Genomic DNA, 23,770 nt, shown 5'->3' on the forward strand with positions numbered 1-23,770 from the left:
CTATTGCTTTACAGGCTAATATTGGAAAGATGGCGACTCAGAAGGTAAGGAAAGTACTGCGATAATGGGGAAGGATATTTCAGCTCTTATGATTCAGGCCTGGAACAGGGGCAGAAGTCCTGGGTGCTCAATATTCTTCATCCCTGATTTCTTTCCCCAGAGCCCGCAGAACCACTGATATATAATTACCCTAGGTAACCTTCCCGATAACATTCAACAATGGGGATAAAATGAAAGAAGGGCAAAGTGGAAGTGACAGCATCCAGGATCATTCAATGACAGTAACTGAATATGACCAGGTGTGAGAGCTGCTTCTAAAAAAACAAGAGCTGATCTCCAAAAAACAGAAGTGTTTTGTTCAAGCCTGAATGACTTCTATGTCCTTCTCACCACCTCTCTGTGTAGCTGCTAGCTTTTTCTTTCACAGTTTCTTTTGTGATGTCCCAGAAGGGAGATTTCAATTCTGCTGTCAGTTCCAGCCATTTCTCAAGATGCTGGGCAACAGTCAGGCCTCATCTAGTCAAACCAGTAAAAGCTGATTCTCAACTGGGCTTTCTCTGTGCTTCCATAATTTTTTGCTGCTGTTCATAAGAGTTTTCCTGATGTTTGTCCCATTTTAAGAAAATAATTTGACCCAGTTCATGTATACAAACTCCAGAAATCTCCATGTCTTCTGATGGCCTTGAGACTCTATACCTTTAGTTCTGCTGCAGGCTGCAGCAAAATAATTTGATCTCTGAAAGGAAGCAAAATAGAGTTTGACCTTTTCAGTCAGGGTTCAACCTCATCCATAGCACAATGCAGCCCTTCTCTCCAGGGCTGACTAATATCCACATAATAACAAGTACTCTTTGCAGAGTGAGCTGAGCAGCAGCACAGTGGCAACAGCAAGTCTTGACAGGGCTTGCTAACAAGCAAAGAGAGAGAAACATTGGAAATGCAGCTTGTGGCAAAAGAAGAGCTGCAAGAGATCAGATGGAAAAGAGATGACGATGAGTATAATCAGAAACACTTGAAAAGTGTACAGATGTTATTAAAAGGAGAAAGAGCTTTAAAAAGGAAGGCAAGCAAGGGAAAAGGCAGCATGAAAAACACAGCAAGTTAACAAAGGGTGGACTGAATTTGCTGTGTACACACAGCTAACCTGCCAGAGGAGGAAAGCAGCAGAATGAAATGTACTTTCTGGCCAGAATCAGTCCAGCATGGTATTGCAGCAGCACACATGGATAAAAAAAAATCTGGATTAGATCCAGCAGCTGCAAAGAGAATACAAGGCAATGGGAGCAGGAATTCATTTTATAGCTGATCTAGTAATTGCTATCTGCAGTAAATGGCCCGAGATGAATCTCAATTACCTGAAGCATAAGTGATTCATTTGGCCTTGGGAGAGATGGTCAGTTGCTGAGATCAGACTGAGAAGCTGTGAGGTGGTTTTTTTATAGTCAAATAATTTGATATACAATGTTTGAATTGTAATTAAAGATAAACTTTTCTCATGACTCCAGCAAAGCTCACAACCAATTTCATAGTCTGTTACAGACAGTTTGGCAAACATTTGCTAGTTTTTTTTTTCAAACATCCTGGAAAATAATTTATTCAGCAATAATGAGAAAAGTACTAAGACATTGACTTGTGAAAACCAATTGTACATGTCACCAGTAAAATTTCAAGCAAAGTTACAATCTATAGCTACTTTTCCATTGCTAATGTGATGAAGGTAAGAATGAAAATGCCAACAGTAATTTATTTTTGGAAAAAAAAAAATCTACCAGGCTGAAAGACAAGAAAAAATTTGCACAACTAATTTTAGCAACCTACATTACTTTTTAAGAACCAGGCACTCCAGCCATGGCTGAACATTAGAGCAAGGTATGTTTTCTGTTGCAGCAAACTGAAATCCTAACCTGGTACCACACAGTCAATGGTAACAGCTGCTTCTCAGCACATTTGAGATATGGCTGTCGACTTTGGCAGTAGAAACTACAATGCTTATGTTACCTGGAAGCATCCTACCCACCACAGCTTGTCAGGAGTTACATATACTTTCAAATAATTATAGGGTGCTTTATGAATATATAGTTAACAAAAAGAGAATAAAGAAGGGCCTGTTTTTCAAATAGTAAAACCCATGAGCCTGCAAATGACATATTTACACAGAGGTGACACTATTGAACTGAAGAGACAGGTGAAATTCCAGTATAATTTTACCACACAAGTCCTGAATTGTACAGTCTGCAACTGCCACGTACGTATGGCAGCAAATCCCATATTTCTGGGTTTTGATAGATATTTAGGTGTACCTTTAGATTTGTACGTAAGGACATGTAAGCTGTTCCTGTCAGAGTATTTGAAGTGTGTTTTTACCAAGGCATTTAAAAACAGACTAGAAAGAAAAACACACTACGGTGCTCTTAAATGTTCTGACTTGAGCAATTAAGGACAGACAATCATTTCAGCCAGCCTATAGCTCACTAAACAGTGCAGAGTACTATCCAAAAAGAAAATTCAGAAAGATCCAGAACTGCACAAAGCAGTAATGTGTTAAAGCAGAGGGAGATGCAAAATGAACTCCGTATTTCAAAATCCTTCAGAGAAAAACCTGCCCTCTTGTCCCTGTTCAGAGCTGCTACTGTTCCTTTTGCATTACATGGTCATGAAAAAGACCTCAGAAGCAAAGTATAGTATATACAGCTGGACAGAAAGAGCCTGTGTCAAGGGGGTGTTTGCTGGAGTATATTCTGTGGGCACATTACACAGAAACTTCTTAATTCTGAGGGAAATGGAATATCTGCATTGGTTTATGCCCATAATGCTGATGCCAGGACCCTGGATTGCTAGAACTGAGAATGCCCAGGGAAAATCCCAAGAATTGCAGCTGCAGATGCCCCTACCCTGCCAGCACACCTAGTAACATTAAACCCAGTCCTAAACGATGTTAAGAGCTGTCTCAGGACAGCCCAGTTTTAACCATCACATGACAGAATGATTAATTTTAAGATTTTTTTTTTTAAACAGACAGATCGGCTGATCACTAAGCCTAAAGTGGGGTCCATGCAGGAAAACTACTTCCATGTAAGTGTATTATTTAGTTTATTTATCTGTATTTTCATATACAGTTATACCATAACACCAGCTCTTTACCTAGAATATGTCACATGGAAGTCTATTGCTTCTCCAAGCATTTTGGAGCACTTCCCATATCCAAGATCAAGTCTTCCCAGTTATGGTTGAATGCAAACAGACTGCACTCAAGAAGCAGGCTTAGTATTAAACAAGAACAACCCTCCATTGATTAGCCACCATTGTAGCACTGTTTACAGCGGGGATTTTATATTGCCTCTGTTTCTCTCCTAAAAAACAAAACTGCATGTTTACCACAACTATATGAGCTGTCATGAGCTATATTAAACAACTTTAGAAAAATCACACTTTAGAAAAATCACTAATTTTAGATGATCATAACTATTTATACCAGACAGACCATAAACAGCACTTTAAAGACTACACTGTTTATATAAATCCCTTTTAATTTAGAAAATATTGATTTGATAGACTGATGCAGCCACAGCCAACAAACATACATTTGAGGAAACTGCTATACAGTCTCCCATGACCGAAGTTTCCCCATTTGTAGATCATTCAGATTTTGTTTCTGATTAAAGCTACTCATAAGAGTTGGCTGCCGTATTTTTTTTTTATAACTGTCTATTTATCCTGAGTTCTCATGCTGGAAAGTTTGCTCAGGGCCAGACGTTATAGCTGGAAGCATATAGACAGGTCCTTTCAGTCCTGCTCCCCGTCGTGCAAAGGGTTTCTGCAGAAGACCAAGAGTCCATTGGCAGGCACAGGGCTTCAAACTGCGAGCTGTAGGCAACAGGGACCATGCATGGTTGTGTGGTTAGCACACTGGAGCTCCCATCCTCCTGAGCTGCTGCTGCAATATAAACCAAATTACTTATTTACAGGAGTAAAAAAGTATTTGAATTGTACATGGTTCAAAAGCACTTTTGTAATTGGCTGTTGATCTGGGATTATCCCAATTTAGACTGCTGAAAATTGAACCCAGCAAAGAATGAGTCTGTTTTTCAGCTGGATGAGTGTCCTGCTCCTGTCACTGTCTGGTCACACAGGCCCAAGAGAAGTGAGGAAACATACAGGCGAAGGAGGAAGGCAAAGTGTTTTTAAAATTTGATGTTGGTCTCAGGCCATGTAAGTCCCATTTTCTGCCCAGAACAGATTATCTCTAGAAATATGTCTGCCATCCATGGGTTATAATTGCAGTTGGAGGCTATTTTCAGATGTTCTTAACCCAAAAAGATATAATTAAATGTTAGTTCTGTACACAGGCTGTATATACAAGAAAACCATACTGCTGAAAATCCTTCTGTTTCATTTGCAGATTGCAATGGATTGTGCAGCAGTGTTGTCCACATAAAATAATTTTTTATTATCGCAGAGTAGAGCCTGTGACTGTCCTTTTCTGATCAAAAGGAGGGGTTACCCACTTCCCGCATCTGTGAGCAGGTTCAAAGGTGGGGTATGAGAAATAAGGGAGCAGCTGAGTTTCAGAATCTGCACCCAAGTCACTAGCAGTAATGGCACTGGATTCCCCAGTTATAATGAGGCCACGTTCCCCAAAACAAAAGTATTATTTATCTAACATTTCCTATCCTGCAGCAGCAAAAGGGAACCAAGTTGACCAAAAACCTTGCTAATGAGAAGTTATTTGCCAAGTTGCCATGTCCCATTAAGATGCCACAGTATTTTACACACTTGCATTACTGTACTTTTCTCTCAAATTTGAGCCCAGCTTCCTGAAATGAAAGCAATTTCATACACAATGTGAAGGCATGATGTGAGGAACAGCAGCTGAGGGCTCTGGGTGTATAAATACTATTGCTGCATCTAGTTTTAGTGACACAGATTGTGGGAAAGGGCAGCTCTTCTAGAGGGATTTTTAAGCTTGCATGATGGGGGCAAATTATAACTGAGCTACAATAAGATCTTAATTTTCTCTCTAATATTCTGATATCCAGATTATGTTGAACTGTCCTTGATTGTGTTCTGGGCCTTAGTATTATAATAGTTTAACAACATTCTTAACAAATTTACTTAGTTAACCCAAATAAAGCCAAACTCCCAAGAACACGTTGGGTTTGGTGGTTTGCTGAATCTGTGTTTTTATCAGAATGTTTATTTTGGTGCTTTGCCCATCTGATAGACCTCTTTTATTACTTTTTAACATTATTGCTCATTTATTGCTGCTTTTCATGTAAAAAAATGATGGCATCATATGGTTTTGACTGCAATTCTTTCTAAATATATCTGGTTTATATGGGAAAAATTAAACTCATTTAATTAATAAGTAATTAATTCTTCAGAGAACCACCCAGACAGATGTTTCTCAAGAAGCAATGAGGCTAGCACAAGGTCCTACAAAAGTACTTCCCTGAATGCCTCTATCTCACTGGCCCTTTCTTTATTTTCTCTAGAGAGAATGAATGTTTCTTACAGTATAGCACTTGGCCTTCACATGAATTCACTCCCTTATTAAAAGCAAGAAAACCCCCAGAACTCCAAAAAAGTGCTTCTGGGGTTCAAAGCATGGCGTGGGGGAAGGGGTTGGACTTGTGTGCACTGAGCTTAGGGATATATAGGGGATTTCTTCAGAAGGGGAGGGGAGCGTAAGAGAGTTTGCAGGTTGAAATCAAGTAGTTGTATTGAGCATAAAAGAGTATCTTCTGGCAGTAGGAATGTGAGCTTGGGGTCAAGTTCTGACATGGGCATGTGGAATCCTTCTCCTCGTGGAAATCAGGCCCAGGACAGAAAGTTTTTAATGCAGCTTCAGCAAGGAAAACCTCTCACTGAGCACAGCTAGTGGGCTGGGGGTAAGGAAGGATGCCTACCACTGATGCTTCTGGCATTTCTCCCAGGATCTTAAATTGCTTTTTTTTGATAAAGGCTCACTTAGCAGTTCTGAGAGACATGATATGACCACTAGATCCCAGAAGCACACAAAGTATAAAGGGCAGACTGCAAGGCCTCATACCCTTCATTTTCCAAAGATTTAAGGCTAGAAATACATCTGTCTTCTGAGCCTGCAAGAAGTTAAAATTGTGGTTCCTTCTCATGCTCTTCATATCTGTGCTCTTAAACCCACAACCTGACTCTGCATATTTTGGGGACTCGGTAGTCTTTGTGCTATAAAGGGGCCTGGTAGAAGATCCACACCCCCTCTTCCCTCCTCTGTTTGTGAAGCCTTATATAGCCACAGTGCCCAACAGTCTGCCTGTCTGTGTTGCCCCTGTAGTCCCACACGTAAGGCTGTGACTCAGGCTGACCTCAGGAAAGGTCTGGAGGACAAGCTGGATAGTCAGAAATGTGGCCAAAGTACTCTGTGGACCAACTCCCTGTAACTTCAGAGCAGCCTACTCCACTGCTCAAAGCCATGATTAATGAGAACAGCTCCTCACCTTGCTGAGGAGTTCTTACACTGGGACCAGATCCAGAGGGTGCAAACCTGACTTAGCACGCTTCGACCTCCTTGAAAGTCCCTGAGAAACTACCCAGGGTACAGTCTTTGCCCGAGATGTAATTTCTTCTTCATTACCCGATTCTGTTGTATGTTCACTGCTCAATTATCCAGGATAAGCATGAGGCGAGATAACCTAGATAAAGCAAAAGACTCATGATATAAAACATATGTAAATGAGTCTATAAGAACATACTGAGTGTGTTCACCTTTGCCATTAGGTCTCTAAAGAGAAGAAGAGCTTTAACTAAAAGTAGGTGAAGCTGTGTCTGAGGCGAGCATAAAATATTTTCTTTTATGAACTCCATCATAGAGGCATCAGCTGAAGGCAGGGCCTGATCAATCCACAGCTTGGGTAAGTGTATGTACATTTCAGATGATATCCCATTTTTAAATTACAAAGAAAACCCTGTTCATTGAAAATGAAGCTGGAACATTGTTTAATATGGGATCTGTTGTGGGATCTCCTTGGAAACGTGAGTGTTGTGTCCTTATGATACTGTCTGATAAACTGAATTTATGAATACATATTTTGCTACATCAGCACTGCTGAAATCAGAAAAACACATGACTATGCTTTATTTCTTATTAGGGAAAATATTTTGTGGCATCTGGACTGCATTTACAACAAGGTATTTATCAATAGAGTTTGGACAAATGTTTCAGTGTAGACTGTTTCTAGCCATTGTTAAATGCTCAATAAATCTATATATACTTGGAAAAAATGTAACTTTTCACACTGAAGAACTGTTTAAGAACTCTGTAAAATGTTGTAAAGAAATTACCCATATTTTTTTCTGAAAAAGGCAAATGCATTTCAGAGAGGGATTCTGCCATTTTCTCCATGAAAATAAATTTCCCCTGAGTACATACAGGTTATCCATGAATCCCCTTTATCTCTTTAACTGCTACTTCAAGTATTATCAGTGGCATATGGTCATCTTGTTATGCATCCACCTTTCTTTCAAAAGTAAAAGGAGGACCAGAGGTCAAAGAACAGACCCCTTGTTGAAATCCAGTGGAATCTTTATTGCTCTGAGGTCCAGACCCAGACAGGAACTTTGGCAGTTCGATCCCTCTGCTCCCTTAACTCCATTTAGCTGCTGCTTAAGCGCACAGGCAGATGCAGTCTATAGCAGCTTCAGGTTCTGTTGTTAATGTTTCCCAGCTGCCTAGTTCTGGGACTGTGTGCTCCAAAGGTACCTCCATCATGAGAAACCCCAGTAACTGAGCACCTACTTGCAACTCATTCCTATTGCAGATAAGTGGAGGATCCATTTCCGCCCCCCCCCTGCCCCGGACAGCTTCAGGAATTGCTTCTGCATTTTATCCAATGGCAATCTAAAAATACGTAAGTGTTCATAGGGCAAGGCAAGTCGGGTTAATACTTTAAACAGTAGGCTGTTAAAATATATACATTTTTTAATTATATGTAAGGAAACTTTATGTCTATGGTGCACAGTCAAATACCTTGAAAAAGGTGTTTCCAAGCATTTCCTCTCAGATCCAGAGGGAACACTAGCTCATGGGCAGGACACTCTCCTAGAAGACATTATTTTTAATTTTCTCAGATGTGAAAGGGAATCAAACTGGATGTCCTCCATTGGGGTTGAGGTAGCTAGTGACAATCTAACACAGAAATGAGGGTCTAAGACACCAGTGGCCACAAGAGCTCACACAGACTGTGCTTCACCAGGCAAATTTGTCATCTGAATTATTCACTGTTCTGTGTGGTCTCAGTGAAGTGCTAACACTGAACTGGTGACAAGGGCATTGATTAGGTTTTTACACCATGGATGCTTCTTACCATATCTGATGCCTACAGTTTTGTCAGAGTCTTGGAGGAAGGAAATTTACCAAGCAGAAAATTCAGTAACTCTGTGTGTTTGGAGGACACCTTGATGTCTTCACCATTTGCAGTCAGCCCTTGAGAGGCAAAGAGGGAGGGAATGGTAGTTACCACAGCCAGGCTACAAAAATCCCATTTCCATTTAATCTTAGTCTCTGTCTGCTGTCGTTATATCCCTCTTTCTGATTATTTTATTTAACAGAAATGGGAATCTTGAAAGGGGATAGGTAGGTTTTCATTCAGACTTTTAAGAAAGGAATCAAAAGAGGAAAAACCAAAAGCATTAAAGCATTTGGCAATGGTGAATTAAGAGAAAATTTTTAAGTACAATTAAGCAAAATGCAAAATAAGTTATTGAGAGGAGCAAGGCTTGACGCACACTTTCATATTGGCTAACTTGGATGGTTTCCATAACCATGTAGCATTTACAGAGATATTTCTGAAATGCTTTGTTTTCCCTTAGGAAGGGCACAAGCAGTCTCAATTCTAAATTTAGGAAAAAGTTGTTGCATGGTCAAGACCCAGCTACAGGCTTAGGAGCCTTCATGTCTGCTCTAAGATGTGACTTCCCCTGCATGGCCACAGCACTCTTATTCCACTCACATCTTTCCCTACTTGGGATTCAGATGGTCTCTTCTGCTTACATTAAAAACCTAGAACTTTCATTCTGATATGCCTTCAAAATACTGTCAGCCTCAAAGAAAATATTTGCAGAATATAACATCTTTATACTAAGTAAACAAATAATGAAATGCAATTTTGTGAAATTAGAACATCCATTAAAAAACCTGTCTTTATTAGCGGCTGCAAAAGCCTTTCAGGGTATGACGCAAAACATATCTAGGAGATAAGGAAAGATTATCCACTTGGCCTTTTAAAGCACTGGGAGGACAGCATGTCATTGCTGTAAAACACTTCTAGGCAAAATATGTTAAGCATTGCATTCCTTAAGCCACAAACTAGGAGTTTCTTGGTCTCATGCTGACCCTTTACTGATTCGTCTCGTACAAAATACCACATAATTAGTAGGCTTCATTTGGAAAGGTGGACCAGAAGGGGAAGATCTCAACAGACAGTGTCAGTGTGCTGGCAGGGCTGTAGAGACAGCCTGCAGACTTACACGTCCTGCAGAACAGTCTACTCTGTGTGACTCAGTCCAGTGATGGTTCACTCTCAGCCTCATAAATAGCTACCCCCAGCCATACAGTTTTAAAAAGAAATTAGAAATAGTTAAATTTTAGAAGAAAGACTTTTGTTTACCTTGCTAATTACTGTAATTTATAACAAACATTAACTAAGCCAATCACACAATTAACTGCTGGTTCTTTTTATTATATTGGTATGCGGTGCTCTTGTTTTAATGGATGCTGCAACTTAACCCCATGGTGGATTCACTATATAAATCCAATCTTTTTTGTTCAGAGAGTAGATTTTAACTCTGAGTTAGACTGACATCACTATGGCATGTTCTGCCATACCTGATTGTCCATCTGCCTCCAGCTCCTTCAGAGCAAGTAATAAGCCAGAAACACACGAGAACTGGCAGTGATTAAAAAAGCAGAACTGGAGAATAAGGTTTAATTGCTAGTGCCTCAATTGTGCCAGAATACTATGAGCACTGACTCATCAAAATAAACTGATTTCTAACTGCAGTGCTGTGTTTTGTGAGAATCAAGAGAATGTTTGACGGGGTAGACAAATGTGAAATTGCTCACAGCGCTTAGGCGCCATCCCTGCCCTTCCATAGTGCTTTAATTTGCAGTCTGTAAGTATAATGGGATAGCATATTTCAGGCTACTACAGAAAGCCTTTAGGATAACTATCTATTTTACGACTGTGTGAAGCTAGGACCTGATGACTCAGATCCGATGACTTCCAGTGTGATATTGCTAATAAAGTGTTCTGCTGAATCATCTTCAACTCCTTCACCACTGTCTTTCCTAAAGATGAAGTGTAATTACTGCTGACTCACACTAACACATAGAGCCTGTGAATTTCGGGCAGGGCATAAGGTGAGAACAGCTCCACTGCAAGTTTGAGAATTGGGGATGCATGAGAGGAAAAATTGCAGGGAGCCCAAGAAGGGAGACAAGCACGATGGCAGAATTACTGTGTCACCTGACCAACAAAATCGAGAGCTATCAGAGAAAATCTTAACTGTTTGCAGCATGCTCAGCATAGGGTGGAAAATCCAGCTGGAAATCAAAAACAGCTCCTTCTACTCCAGAAGCAGTCTTTGCACTAAGAATATATTTGTTAACTGTGTTTGAAATATTCAGCAGGCCTGCAGAAACATGAAAACGTGAAATAATTTAGATCAGCCACATCTTCACACCTCCATCTTGTACTCCATTCCTTGCTAAACAAAATTCAGATTTGATTTGTAGCTCTGGCCTTTGCTGAATGAAAGGAGTAAAAGCCCTGTGAAAATAACAAGGGATAAAAATATATGTATTTCTCAGTTATGTTTCCAAATCACTGAAATTAGCTGGAGGCTTTCAGCATCCATCTTCCCATCACTGGTTCATCTGACAAATGTAGGAGTGAAATAGATGTTTAAGAGGAAGCAGATGCTGTCAGTACAACTATTTCAGTGTCTCCTTAGAGCAGAGGAATATTTCCTTTAGCAGTACTGAGCTGCAGCCGATCCCTCACTGACCCGGCCATCCCCTTAACCCTGTGTCTGGAGCAGGCTGGGCTCTGCTTGGCAGACAGCGTGGGAAGTGAGGAGCTACAGCAAGCATTAAGGACTGGATGGTGGAAAATATCCAGGGACTCCAGTCCACATTCTGTCCTTTTCACTTCTGTGCTGCTTGCCAGTTTGAGAGGCAGTCACACACGTCCCAAATTTATTGAAGGACAGAGACACTTAATTTGCACCATTATGTGAAGGGAAATCCACACTGTCCAGGAAACCATGTGGGCTCATGGTGTTGAAAAGGAATGCCCTTTGAGAACAAAAGATGCTTGAACATAATGGGCCAAAGTTACTCTGGCAGGACTGGCATTAGTTCAAGAGAATTTGCCTTACAGATACTTCTCCCTCACCAGCAATGTCAGACCAAGTCTGTTGTGTAGTCACAAAACCCACAAATTTGTAGTAACACGAAAGATTTTTTGCAGAAGGCTGGAATTTAAAATCAATTGGAAAAAAATACATTACAAACCACTGTACAGATTTTTCTCTATAAAGGCGCACAAATAAACACTTACTGCAGGCTCCCATACTGTTCTGCACAAACTTGTGACTTACAGCAGGAAAAGCAAGAAATTGCTCTGACAAAAATTGAAACCATAGATGAAAAAATAAGCTCACCACTGCCTCAAGATTATTTTAAACCTGTTGCAAATGTCCCTGTGGCACCTAAACCACAAGTTATGTGCCTGTGACTTACACTACTCTATTTACCAAAAGAACAGTATAAAAATAAAGTTAAAATATTAGGAATTTATTCTGGTTTATAGTCATGCCAGAGTGGTGGTAACCCTGATGTCTGAGATGATCCTTCAAAGTGTTATGAGAGACCATTTTTGTAAGTGCTGCTGCTTTAATAGCTATGCCTTGAGGGTTTAAAAAATACTCAGTAAACAAGAAAAATTGGAAAATAGGTAGAATGGTGTCTGGAAAATGTCTGTAGGCTGCTTCAGAAAGCAAATGCTGTTAATAATGTTTCATTGGGAGTGGAGAAAACACACTTCCCATTCTCTTTATTGTTTTAATTAAAGATTTTTAGTTTTGTACATCAGGACCATTCCATGAAAATTGGATTTTTTACTGTCTTTTGTCAAACCACTCCGATTGCTAATAACTGCAGATATCAATTAAGCTATAACCCAATCCTTTTCCTGGCCAAAGGGCTATAGACAAAAACATTCTCCTCCTGTCTCCTGAAATAACACTTCCAACAGGTTTCCGTGCAAGTCACATACAGCAATGAGCATTTGACAGAGCTTTTGTTCACAGCTTCCCCCTCCTCTGATTGCTCCTGTAGCTCCAGAGGGACTTTTGCTTCCCTCCCTCCAGGCTGCCCTGTGATGGGTTCTCCTCTTCCCACTCTACTCCCATACAGCTGCATCCCCTGGGCCCTCCTGGCTTTACATGCAGGACAAGGACTATTTTCTCTGTTGCTAATCTAAAACCAGAAGGTGGCAAATATGCTTTACATTTTCAATTCTGCACGTCAGCTATGACAGGCATTAAATCCCAGAGCTGAGAATGCTTTGAAAAGGCTCCCAAGGGGGATAAGCAAATGTTAGAGGGGCAAATATAATCCATGTAGAAAAGGAAGGGGGAGCAGTGTTTTGCATTTAGAATTCCCTCTGCTCTGCTCTTGCTGCCCTAATATGACATTAACTATAAATATATATCTCTGCCTAATTATTCCTTGTAAAGATATTACTGCCATATGTTCACCAGTGGCTGAGGAAGGCAATAGTACATACCTGTAAACCATGGATCCTGAAAGGGTAAAATTTTGCCTTCTCTAAGGAGCCCAGGGAAGGTGATTCATTATTTAAAATGACTGTACAGGCCTCTCTTTCCCCATCATTGCCACACTGACAGAAAGTAATTCTTTTCCATACTACCACAAGAGACAAGAAAGACTACACTTGCCAGGGCAAATGGCTTCACGGCCACTGTGACCCTGAACTCAGCTCAGGTGTAGGCCCTGGGCAACCTCCCAGAGCCAGCAAGAGTAAGATGTGAGCTCTAATAACTAGCTGGCTAGATGTGATCTCAAAAACAGACTTCATCTCTGTTTTTTTCACTTCTCTTAATAATGACTGAAGCATGAGGAAGAGAAATACAGCACAACCTCCACTGTCAGTTAGCTGCTTGAGGCTATGACTACATGATACCTTAACCTGCACTTGCCCAGAATGTGCACTTATAGCATTTGTATGACATTTTATACTTAAGAAGTAGCATATTTTTCACTGGATAGAATGAAATGCAATGTTATTTATGTAACTGATCTTGAGAATAAGAACATAATATTTGACATTTGCAGTCTACTGAAAATATCAAAATACTATGTTTTTCTAATTACTAGCTATAATGAATATCACAGTCAAGTTCTTCAGTATTCAGCTGCTCATGGATCTTGAAATAGAGGATCAGTCTTCACTCATACTCAACACAGAGTGTATTACTCCATCACTCCCTCTTCCAGCAGAGTAGAAACACCTTGTACCCACACCCCTTACTCAAAGAAGGTCCACCCTGCATTCAGCACAGGCCCAGGTGTGTCTTCAGTGGTGCCTTGACCTTATGCTTTCACATGAACCAATGTAAAAAGTTGGGCAACTGGTCCCAGTGCAACTAGACTGCTGAGACAGGGGCCTGTGAAATACCCCTTTTGCTTTTCTCCAGCATGGTAAAGGTTTAATCTGGAGGGGAATGAATGTCATTCAGTTATTTAGCAAATAACCATCATGTGTGCCATACAATCAGCATCTGCTACTCCCATTTTTTCAGATGCTGCTAATGCAGCACTTAGCACTAACCCACCACTCCCAGGCTGACATCAGGCCTGCAGATTTACTTCAGCAATAACACCTATCCCTAAAGCATCATTTCCATCTCCTACTGGTGGGGGTAGTTCTTAGCGTTTGTCCTGAGAACCTGTAAGTGATCCTAGCCTTTCCTATCTCAATTGCTGGGGTTTCCTTTCTGCCAGTGGACTGTTCCTGTGTAATGGGATTATATACTGCCCTGGTGTCCTGCCTAAACAAAGATGATGACAGGCCTCTGAAAGTTATATTGTCCAGCAATTCGGATAACCATGGTCTTTCAGAAGATTATGCCAGGTAAGAAAAGGAGGATCTTATAGCCTAATAGAAAAAAGAAGCTCTAGGGCTGGGGAGAATGGCTTGGAAGTTAACATTTCCTGATTTCCCAATGCTGAGTAAAGGGTAAATGCTTTTGCTGGTGCAGCTTCTGAAGTGATAGTTACAGACATGGAGACCATGTGCCGGTCTTGACTGTGCACCTTTGAGAGCAAAAGGGAGGGTGGGACTCTTCCAAGGAAACAATAAAGTGCAGCAGAAAATGTTAGAAGCTCTCCTTTTACTCACCTTTGCTAGATGGAGGGTTTGTAGAGTATCAGTATTTGACATATGATTGTCACCTGACCACAAAGTCATCTTTAGCTGTATCCACCTCGCTCTGCAGCTCCTGCATGTTTCTGCACTGTATCAGTGGGTGGCCTAAGCTTTTTTATGGGTAGAGTAGGGGAGAATAGTAATGGCTGTGGCTGTGCTCTATGAACAGATGTGTTTTCCTGGGATCAGTGGATTTGCTATGGTGCTCAGAGTTAAGTCAAAGATGTTTGTGGTGTACCATAATATTCCTGACCTGATGGACCTGCAGTATATAATCAGCTTTAAATTGAGGAATAGAACTAGGGGTATGGCTTGTTTGTTTTTTTGGTTTGGCGTGTTGTGGTTTTGTGTTTTAAGGGGGTTTTTTTGTAAATCTCTATAAATTCTATGGTATCTGTTGGGTTGAAGTAAGGCAGCTGGCTGCTTTCAGAACCTATCTGTCTCCTGGTTAGATGTTGAATTAGCTCTGGGCATAGGAAATTGTAGGGAGATTGTGAGTGGGAAGGCAGGAGACAAAAGCAAAGCCTTGCAAAGAAAAGCCTTTAAAAAAGAACAAAACACAAAAACACACAAAGCCACCACACCCTGACTTCAGTTAATGATACTTGTTGCATACTATGAATTCGTCTGTTAAAATCACATTTTCTCAAAAGAATATCAGTAAGAGGTATACTTTCAAAAAAAATCAAATACTTGCTTTTTGATATTACAATTTCACAGATACGACTTTGTGGTTAACTACAGTTGTGTGATTGGGGTAAGGGGGGATTACTTAAGGTGAGAGTTGTGCTGTGTGAAGCTTTTTGGTTTGTTTTACCATCCCTGTAAGAGAGGGGAATTGCTGTATCAGTCCCATTGCCACCTAGTCAAGTGTGTAGCAGCAGCCACTTTCATGTTGTTCCTAAAAGCAGAGAGCAAGACGCTGCAAGTCCGAAAGCATGTAAAATACTACAATGACCTGAAATATGAAGAGATAGCAAAGGTATTTCCCCAATAACACCTTTGAAGCAAATAATTTTTATTTTATTTTTCCCCGTTTATTTCTTTTACAGTATAGTAAACTATAGACCAATTTCTTCTCTTGCAGATTTCCAGTTTCTGGTATACTATGTTTGTTTGTTCAGTACGTACAACTTTCCCCTGAATCGGTTCTTGTTGCTAACTTATTGTAACCATAACCTTACTGACTGTCAGAAAGCCCAGTCTTTAGCTGTTGAGCAGCCTTGTTTTCTCCCTTGTGCTCAAAGAAAGCCAAGGATGTAACACGTGTACGTGACTGCTGTACACTCAGTGTACTGCAAGGGCCAGAGCATTTTACAAAATTATCAGTAACAGAGCAGACACACAGTGCTGATATACCCTGGTATTTTCTACCTTACTGTCTGAAAGATGCACTTACTGAGATCAACACTGGGCCACCTGCAGTGAACACTGCAAAAACAAAAGTCAGTCTGCCTTCTCTGCATGAATCCTATCAAGCTGGCATGAATTTTGTCACTGAAGCAGAAAACACTGTTCTTCAGGTGGAAGAAATGAAAACTGACCAACTTAATGACTAGTCCAGAAAGGAGATAAACAAAGGCTGGAATGTTAGAAGCAGGTTGCAATACAGGAGCAGGAAAAAGATGAATGTTTTTAATGGAGGAAATGCCATACTTAAAATAAAATGTCGGTGAAACACATCACTAATTCAATCTGCTCTGTTGTCATAAGCTTCATAGACAGTCTATCAAGCACTACAGAAATGATACATACATTCTCAAGGCCTTATTGTATGAGACAGATGAAGTCAGTTGAGCAATGAAAGATAGGTATTGAGCTGTGTGAACTTTTCACTGGTGAAGTTGAGGACCACGCCACAAGCCTTTTACCAGAGCTAGCAGAGACTGATATTTCTGCCTTGAGGAAAATTCAAAGGTCTAACAGGTTCCTTTCCAAATGTGGATGAAAAGCCAAAACACCCATTTTTCATTAAATGAAGTATTGCCTAGCCTAGAGAAGGGACGTGGGGAGTGGAAGGAAAACTGTTCTTTGCTCTCAAGCACTTACAGGCTGTTGCAAAAAGAAAGCAATAGTTTCTTCTTGTTGTCTATACAGAATAAAACAAGTAATTAGGAGCTTAATTTTAATTAGGCTAAGACCTCAGGAGCCTCTTTTAAGGTAAGAAGAGGAAAGAATAATTGGAAAGCTTCTGGAGCCTCCATCACTGGAGGGCTGTAAGAACAGGTTAAGCAAATGCCAGGCAAGAATGGCTGAAGTACAGGTGATTCTTGAAACAGGAGGAGAGGCCTCTTGAGAGGATTTAGCACAGCCTTACTTTATTTCAGCCTCACTGAAACATTTTATTCTTGATTACATTTCATTTCAAAGCTCAGAAGTGTCTGAGAGGGATAGGAGTTGTTTTATATATATGTAAAACCATAACATCTACCATATTACCATTAATTTACCATATAAATTGTGGTAATTTGTTTACATAGATATAATTACAGAGAAAGACATTCATTAATTGCCTGTGAAAATTCTAATTATGTTCTCAGGAAATGTTCAGATGCTGATTTTCCAGGGTGACAGATCTTTGTCAATATGAAACACCAGCAAATTTAAATTTAATTTTGCATGTTAAGACTAGGCCTAGCTTCACAAAAGTGAGTACAACTTGAAACACTTATGTTTGAAGAATAAAGTCTGTAAGTACTGTGCCACCCATAGGCTATAACTGAAAGTTAGACACCTTAGACCTACAGAGCTGTAGGAATGAAACCAGTCATCCACTCTGTCACCTTAGTGGCGGAAATACAAAACTACAATGCAGCTGGAAAAGTGACTCCCGAAGGGAATGAAATGATGCCATAGGTTTGCAAGATGTTTCCAGAACTGCATCTGCTTTATACCTTCAGTTTTTGAGTAGGATGTGTCTGAAAGAGCATCATCTAAGATGCATGTTTGAATCCCCTGGGCTAAGGGTGACATTGTTTTTCTCAGTGTCTGATAAATACATTTGTAATACTGATTTTTTTTTTTTCAGTTAATATACCTTAGTGTTGCTAATATCTTCCTCTAGGAGCCTGTTACCTTTTTGATAGATGTGAGCTTTAGTATTAAACACAAGCTCTGTTTTAAAAGATAAATGAGTGAAAGTGCATTGCTTTGGGAGGGAGTGGAGAAAGGAGAAAGCCTTTGCTCTCTCAACTGTCCAAGGGCTTTGGAGCTGCTGAGCGACACTGCAGCACCATATTGCCTCTCTGCTGGGCAAATAACATCTTGCAAGGCATCTATGCAAAGAAGATGGCTTAAAGCCAAAGCTTGGTCAAAGGAACCTGTTTTCTGGTATTTTTAAGTGATTTATGTCTCGGTCAAGAGGAGGACAAGTAAGCATTTTCTCTTGTGATGGCTTGTCACAAAACTTGGCTGGAGGATAAGAAATGCTACTTTTCCTCATGCGAGAAGGCTTCTGCTCTAACCAGTAGCCTTGCATCTAGTTTGCTGAAGCAAAGTCCCCCATTGAGGCAGCAGAGCTTTTGAGCCACTTAAGTTACAAACCTCTCTTCATTTCACTACTTTTTCTAGACCAGGGAGCTGGTGGTGCAGTATAGATCATAAGAGCTCCTGTGCAGTAAGAGAGTGTCGTACTTAGTAGAGTTTGAGATTGTTAGATGCCACTGGGGAAAGGAGGGCTCTGTGTCCAGTGCACGCTTTGCAATGTGGAATCTCTAAATTCATTCCCCAGGTAACATGCTGTTAGTGCCATGTTTGCAGGGAGTTGGATGGTACTGATGGCAATTCAGCTGGCTTCCTGTGTCTAAGAGAAGAAAACCCAGTCTGCCAGTGCCCCTAACAGCAGTACAGCTGCAGGAGGCAGCATAACGAGCTTAGTACCACTTGAAAGTGAGCCAGAAGACATTAAGTGCTGTTGTCTAGATGCACCCATGAAAGCATCACATATGCTATAGCTCAGCAGGTAAGTCTGGCCATCGGATTAAGCCAGACTCCTGCCAGATAGACTCACCCATGGCACAGCAAGATCCCTGACAGAATCTGTCAAACCAAAATATTGCAGTTAAATTTGGTGAGATAACCAAAAACAAGTGTTTGGTTTTGGTTTTTTTTTTTTTAAATGACACAACTCAAAAGGCAAATACTTTTGAGGACCTCTCATTTAGTGAAGAACTTGTATTTCATCTTCAGGGTCATGCCAGCTGCTGACCTGAGATACCATACCACGGCCAGCTTTAGTAACATCCCATGGCACAGAACAAACTGGTTATACCTTGTATCACAACTAAAGCTGTTTAAAGAATTTGAAAAAATAGACGGATTGAGCTGACACAGTAAGAACCAGGTGTATCAAAATACAATTTATTCTTAAAATGGCTAGTTTACACATAACAGCAAGGGTTACGTAGGGGAAAAGTGCAATTAGTGGAGGAGGCTTATTTCACTTTAGTATTTATCGTCTCGCTGTACTGCAAATAGCTTCAGACTCAAGATATTATACTTCTTAGCAATGGGCAAAAATGTGATTTATATTTTGATGTTAACACCATTTCTGTACAGCTAAAAGGTGTGCCAGTATTCACACCTGCCAGGTATGTATTCGACAACTTCTCACACAAGTCTTGCATGAAACACGTATCACCTTTACAGTTTGACAGCCCAGAAAGCTAAATTGTAAGCATACAGATAAAAATATACATTAGTTTACTGAAGTCTAAAAACAAACTTCAGAAAATGAGGTACAATAAAACAGAGCAGTTTTCTATTTATGTGCAAGCCTATATTCAGTCTAGAAGAAACTAGCAATCCTGCTCTTTTAAAGAAATCAACTTTCACAAAGTGCAGCTAATTCACTGTCTTCAATATGAAGGACCTTGCCTATGTTACACACTTGTGAAAAGTCATCGCTAACTTTGCAATAGGGAGTAGGATATTCGACCATCAGATGCTGTAAGATTAGATCAGGTGATGAGTCAAATCATCTAATGTTGCTATGGTCTAGGAAGCCTACAAATCACTCTTTGTCACCTAAGCCTATTTTTGGCATGTAAGGTAGTTTTAAATTTTTTTTAAAAGGCACATTTTTCTTTTAACATTAGAGGGTAACTAACCATCTGCCTGCCAAGTGAGTAGGATGATGAAGTCAAGGTTAGATTTGTTCTCAAATGCAAGACATTTATTATTCACAAAGCCAACAAGGACAGAGACATCTTCCCAAAGCAGAGGTCACTTCAACTACTCTGCATTGTTTTCTGTATTCTCCTTTGTATTCCATAAAACTTTCTGTGGGATTTAGAAGACCAGCTTTGGAAAGAAGAAATTAGAACACTGTACATTTCCAAGTTATACAGCACATTCTACCTCTTCCTCTTCTCCCACTTTTCTATTATTCTCTCCAAGTTTGTTAACCTGTGTTGAAGTCATAAATCCTACCTGCCTCTGCTACAAGCACATCAAGGGTCATAGCAAGCCGCCATCCTGACAGCATCACCTGATATCTACTGCACTCCTAATAGGTGCAAAGTGAATTGTGATGTTCTGTTCATGTAACATCCCTGTGCACGCACACACTTTCACACATGCAGTTACTACAGCTTACTAAGATACCATTGCCTTCCATACTTCCTCACAAGAGTCTCCCTCCTCCTGACTCAGGAGAGTCAACAGCAGAAAGCAAGCAGCATATACTTAAGATACAGGCATGCTATTTCTAAAGTGGGTGACATATGCATGGGTTTTGTCTTGGTTTTCTTCGCGCCAAGGGTAAGTTTTGGTGAAGAACTTCAGTAGCATAATATGGTTTAACAAGTCCTGCAGACTAGTGAATTTGGGTATGTTCAGACAGCCAACAAAACCTGCCAGATGGTTTCACTGCGTAGTATGTGAACCAGAAAACTAACACTGTTCTGTTGGCAAATGGAAGAATGCTTCCTTGCTAGTATGGATCACCAATATGGTGATGAATTTTCAATCTGACCCAAGCTCTGCCACTGGGGAAAGAGACCACTGGACAGCCTTGGACTGCCTAGTTGATCAGGCTCTCTCTCTTGTTCTCTCCTTGGAGTCTGAAGGTCTACACAGTCTTTCTTGGCAGGTGGTATCTGAACACCATCAGGTTTCCACTCTGTGTGGAGAATCTTGTAATTTTGACCCTCATTATTGTCCCAGAAGGTACGTTCTCCACTTTGGTAAGAAATGCAAAACTCTATCTTCTCTTCAGAGGAAATGGCAGGAGGCAAGTCAATGATAAATGAGAAGGTATCATTTTCAGAATCGCTGTAAACATTGTTCATATATACACACTCAACATCTGTGTAGGTCTTCCATGTATCAAAGGTAATTCGAACCTGAACCTTTTTTTCAAAGCTCACGTTTTTCACTTTCACAGTGCCCGACAGCACCTTCTCTTGCAGGGTGCAGTTCTCCAGGCAGACCAAATTCTTCTGCAGGCGGTTCCTGAAGTCCAGGTAGTCAGCCGAGGGCCGAGGGAAACCTAGAATCAAGTGTTTCTCCTCATGCAGCTTTAAGCCAGATGTTATGTTTTCAAGGCCTAAGAGGTCAAACTGAAGATCCCACCCAGAGTGCTCCTGGGACTCAGAGAATGTGTGTATTGCCGTCAGGGACAGCCCCTTCGAGTCTGCAAACACAACTCGCTTCTTGGCTCGGGCTGCTGAGTGGTTCCAGTTGCCATTCTGAGCTTCAGAGTCACGTTTCACGTGAAGACACGGTCTGAGAGGTTTGAATCTATTCACAAAATTGTTTCTTTGACAGTCCTCAAGAGGGCTGAGAAAACTCTTCAGCGGTGGAGAATGGGCTAAGCAAATTCTCATGGCCATGTCCACGGGCATGATGGAGCTTGGCAAGGGTCTTGGGTCCAAGATCTGTATCATTCTGAAAGGAGCAGAAAGACAGGATGTTATTTGTTACATCAGGTAAAAAGCTTCTTAAGAATGCATATTTGCTTCATCCCCTGTCTTAATTATTCATGGCTTTGTCTTTGCATGTCTTTAAATAATGCAGCCTAAATTAAAATTGACAGTTCAAGCGAAGGAACTAGGGTGCAACTATTCAGTCATTTCTTGCTAACTCTGAACTCTTCCAATTCAAATGTAGTCTCATTTGCTTCTTCTGAACCTCTGAAAAACAGATTTTAGTGACAGCTAATTAAACACATTTCCTTGAAAATACATAAAAGGACATTCTAGTAACCAGTAAAACAGATCCAGTTACAGTGAAAGTGCTCATCCACTTTAGCTTCCCTTTTAGAGACTTGGAGCCAGGTCTTAAAATTCCAGCAAGCTGGATCAGCTGCTTCATCTCAGCAGAGACAGCACTATATTAAGCAAGTCGCCTATCCCATTGGAGCATCAAATGGGGATGCTATGTATCTTGAAGCTGAACTGTCATGCTGTGGCTCTGAACAACTGTAAGCGCATTTGTTAGGCACTGTGGTTTTGGTTAATTCAGATGAATAAAAATGCTAAAGCACCTTTGGAAATATTTTCTATGAGCCATTAACCTAGGTCTAGGTATTGGAGCTCTTTTGCACTGTCAATGTTGACTGCTGAGTGAATAGAGGAAAAAAAAGGGGGGGACAGACAAGGGACAACACACGCTTTATTTTTTCACCTCATTGTGCTTAAAAACATCTTTTTATAATACCCAAAGTCCAAGCTGAAAGCCTACTTCAAGTATTCAATAAAAATCCTCCAGCTTTATTTCTAAGGACTTATTCATAACCTTCCCTCTCAATTACTATGCAAGAACAGGGTCCATTCAAAGCCAGCTAACTTGAATATTTGTAAAAACGGGCTTCAAATGCAGCACAGTCCTTCTGAGAAGGATGCAGTTCTTGCTTGAAATGTGGATTTTTGTTGAGTCATGGGAAGCCAGAACATTTGCTTTGTCACTTAAATAAATGGCTTTCTCCTTCCCAGGGTTCTCATGGTATTCCAGAGCCCTGCCAAAAAAAGCAGAATATGCACTGGCCTCTTAAATCTTCTCCTTGCTTTTTTTATTGTGACAGTACTTGCCATAATAAGTAGGACGAGGAAAGTACCAGTATCAAATCAATCAAGTTTTGCTTTGCTGTAATAGGAAAAGAATGAAAGCTTCAAAACACTCTCTGCAACTTTCGTGACCAGCTCCTAAGCTTTTGCTTAGAAGGAGGGGGAGAGAAGGAAAAAAAAAAAAAAAAAAAAAAAACCACCACCAAACCCAACACCACAACCTGAAAAAGACAGGCTGCTAGAAGAGGCGAAAATGAACTGCTGGTAAAAGATGAGGCAGGTTCAGCACTACTCAGTGTAAGGGCGCGTTTGCAGGACCTATAAAACCGGGCGAGGGGGGCGGGAGGAGAGCCGCGCGCGTTGCGGCTTTACTCCCCCCGAGGCTGGAGCCCGGCGGCGGCTGCTTCCGCGGGTGCGGAGGGGCGCGCGTAGACAACGCGGAGGTCCCGCACCCCGCGGCGCTGGCCCGGGGGCGGCGGCGCTTACCTGCTGCAGTGCATGGGGCCGCGCCGCCGCCTCCTGCTCCCGGGGCCGCTCCGCGCCTCGCCCGGCGCCGCCGCCGCCGCCTTTATGGGGCACTTCCCGCGGCGGGCGGCCAAGGGGCGGCCCCGGTCCCGCGGGGGTGCGGCCCGGCGTGGCGGGGCTCTGCGTGCCGGCGGTGGGGGCGGCTGCTGCCGCCGCCGCTTCACGTGTCCTGGCGGGGCCGTGGCGGCTGGCCCGGCTGCGGAGCCGCCCCCCGCGCAGGGACACCCGCGGGTTCCATCTCATTTTTTCTTTTTTTTTTTTTCTTTTTGCCCCCTCCCCCTTCTTTCCCGCCCCCCTTTTTTTTCCTTCCCCCCCCCCCCCCCGGCCCAACTATATTGCCTACTTATGGCCAGGGGCCCTCACTCTTCCTGTCTTACTGCAAGTGTTTCCGAGGGGGAGCCAAGCAGCCCCCTCCCTGACAGCAGTCAGCCTGCCCGACCTGGGCCGGGGGGGAGAGCAGGGAGCTGCGGCGCTGCAGGAGCCTGCGACAAAACTGCGCCTTGCTCTCCTGTCCTCTGTCGGAAAGGCAGGAGACCAGGCCTCGACAGAGCAGCTGGAAGGCAGGCAGGAGTTTCAAGGGGGACTTGCTCAAACACCTACTTTTTCAAGCAGCTGGAAAGCAAACAGGGATTTGCTACCTGGGATTTCCATGTGAAGTGGGTATTGTTTCACAGGTCAAAGTAGGGCTGTTTCAAGTTACTGCTAAAGGATGTTACCTAATGGCACAAAAGTAATACCCAGTTGAAATTATAG

At 41.6% G+C, this 23,770-nt stretch overlaps 1 protein-coding gene across 1 annotated transcript; it reads right to left on the reverse strand.

Moving 5' to 3' along the window:
* Nucleotides 1-18,829: 18,829 nt before the first annotated feature.
* Nucleotides 18,830-23,042, reverse strand: PPP1R3C (protein phosphatase 1 regulatory subunit 3C). Its single transcript, XM_074874918.1, has 2 exons — nt 22,979-23,042; nt 18,830-21,374 (listed from the first exon to the last, which is right to left on the reverse strand). Exons 1-2 carry the CDS (start codon nt 22,990-22,992, stop codon nt 20,429-20,431), a joined length of 960 nt encoding a protein of 319 aa, XP_074731019.1. The 5' UTR covers nt 22,993-23,042; the 3' UTR covers nt 18,830-20,428.
* Between the last annotated feature and the right edge of the window lie 728 nt (nt 23,043-23,770).

The sequence above is a fragment of the Strix uralensis genome, chromosome 7 (genome assembly GCF_047716275.1).
Source record: "Strix uralensis isolate ZFMK-TIS-50842 chromosome 7, bStrUra1, whole genome shotgun sequence".
In the NCBI taxonomy this organism is placed as follows: Eukaryota; Metazoa; Chordata; class Aves; order Strigiformes; family Strigidae; genus Strix; species Strix uralensis.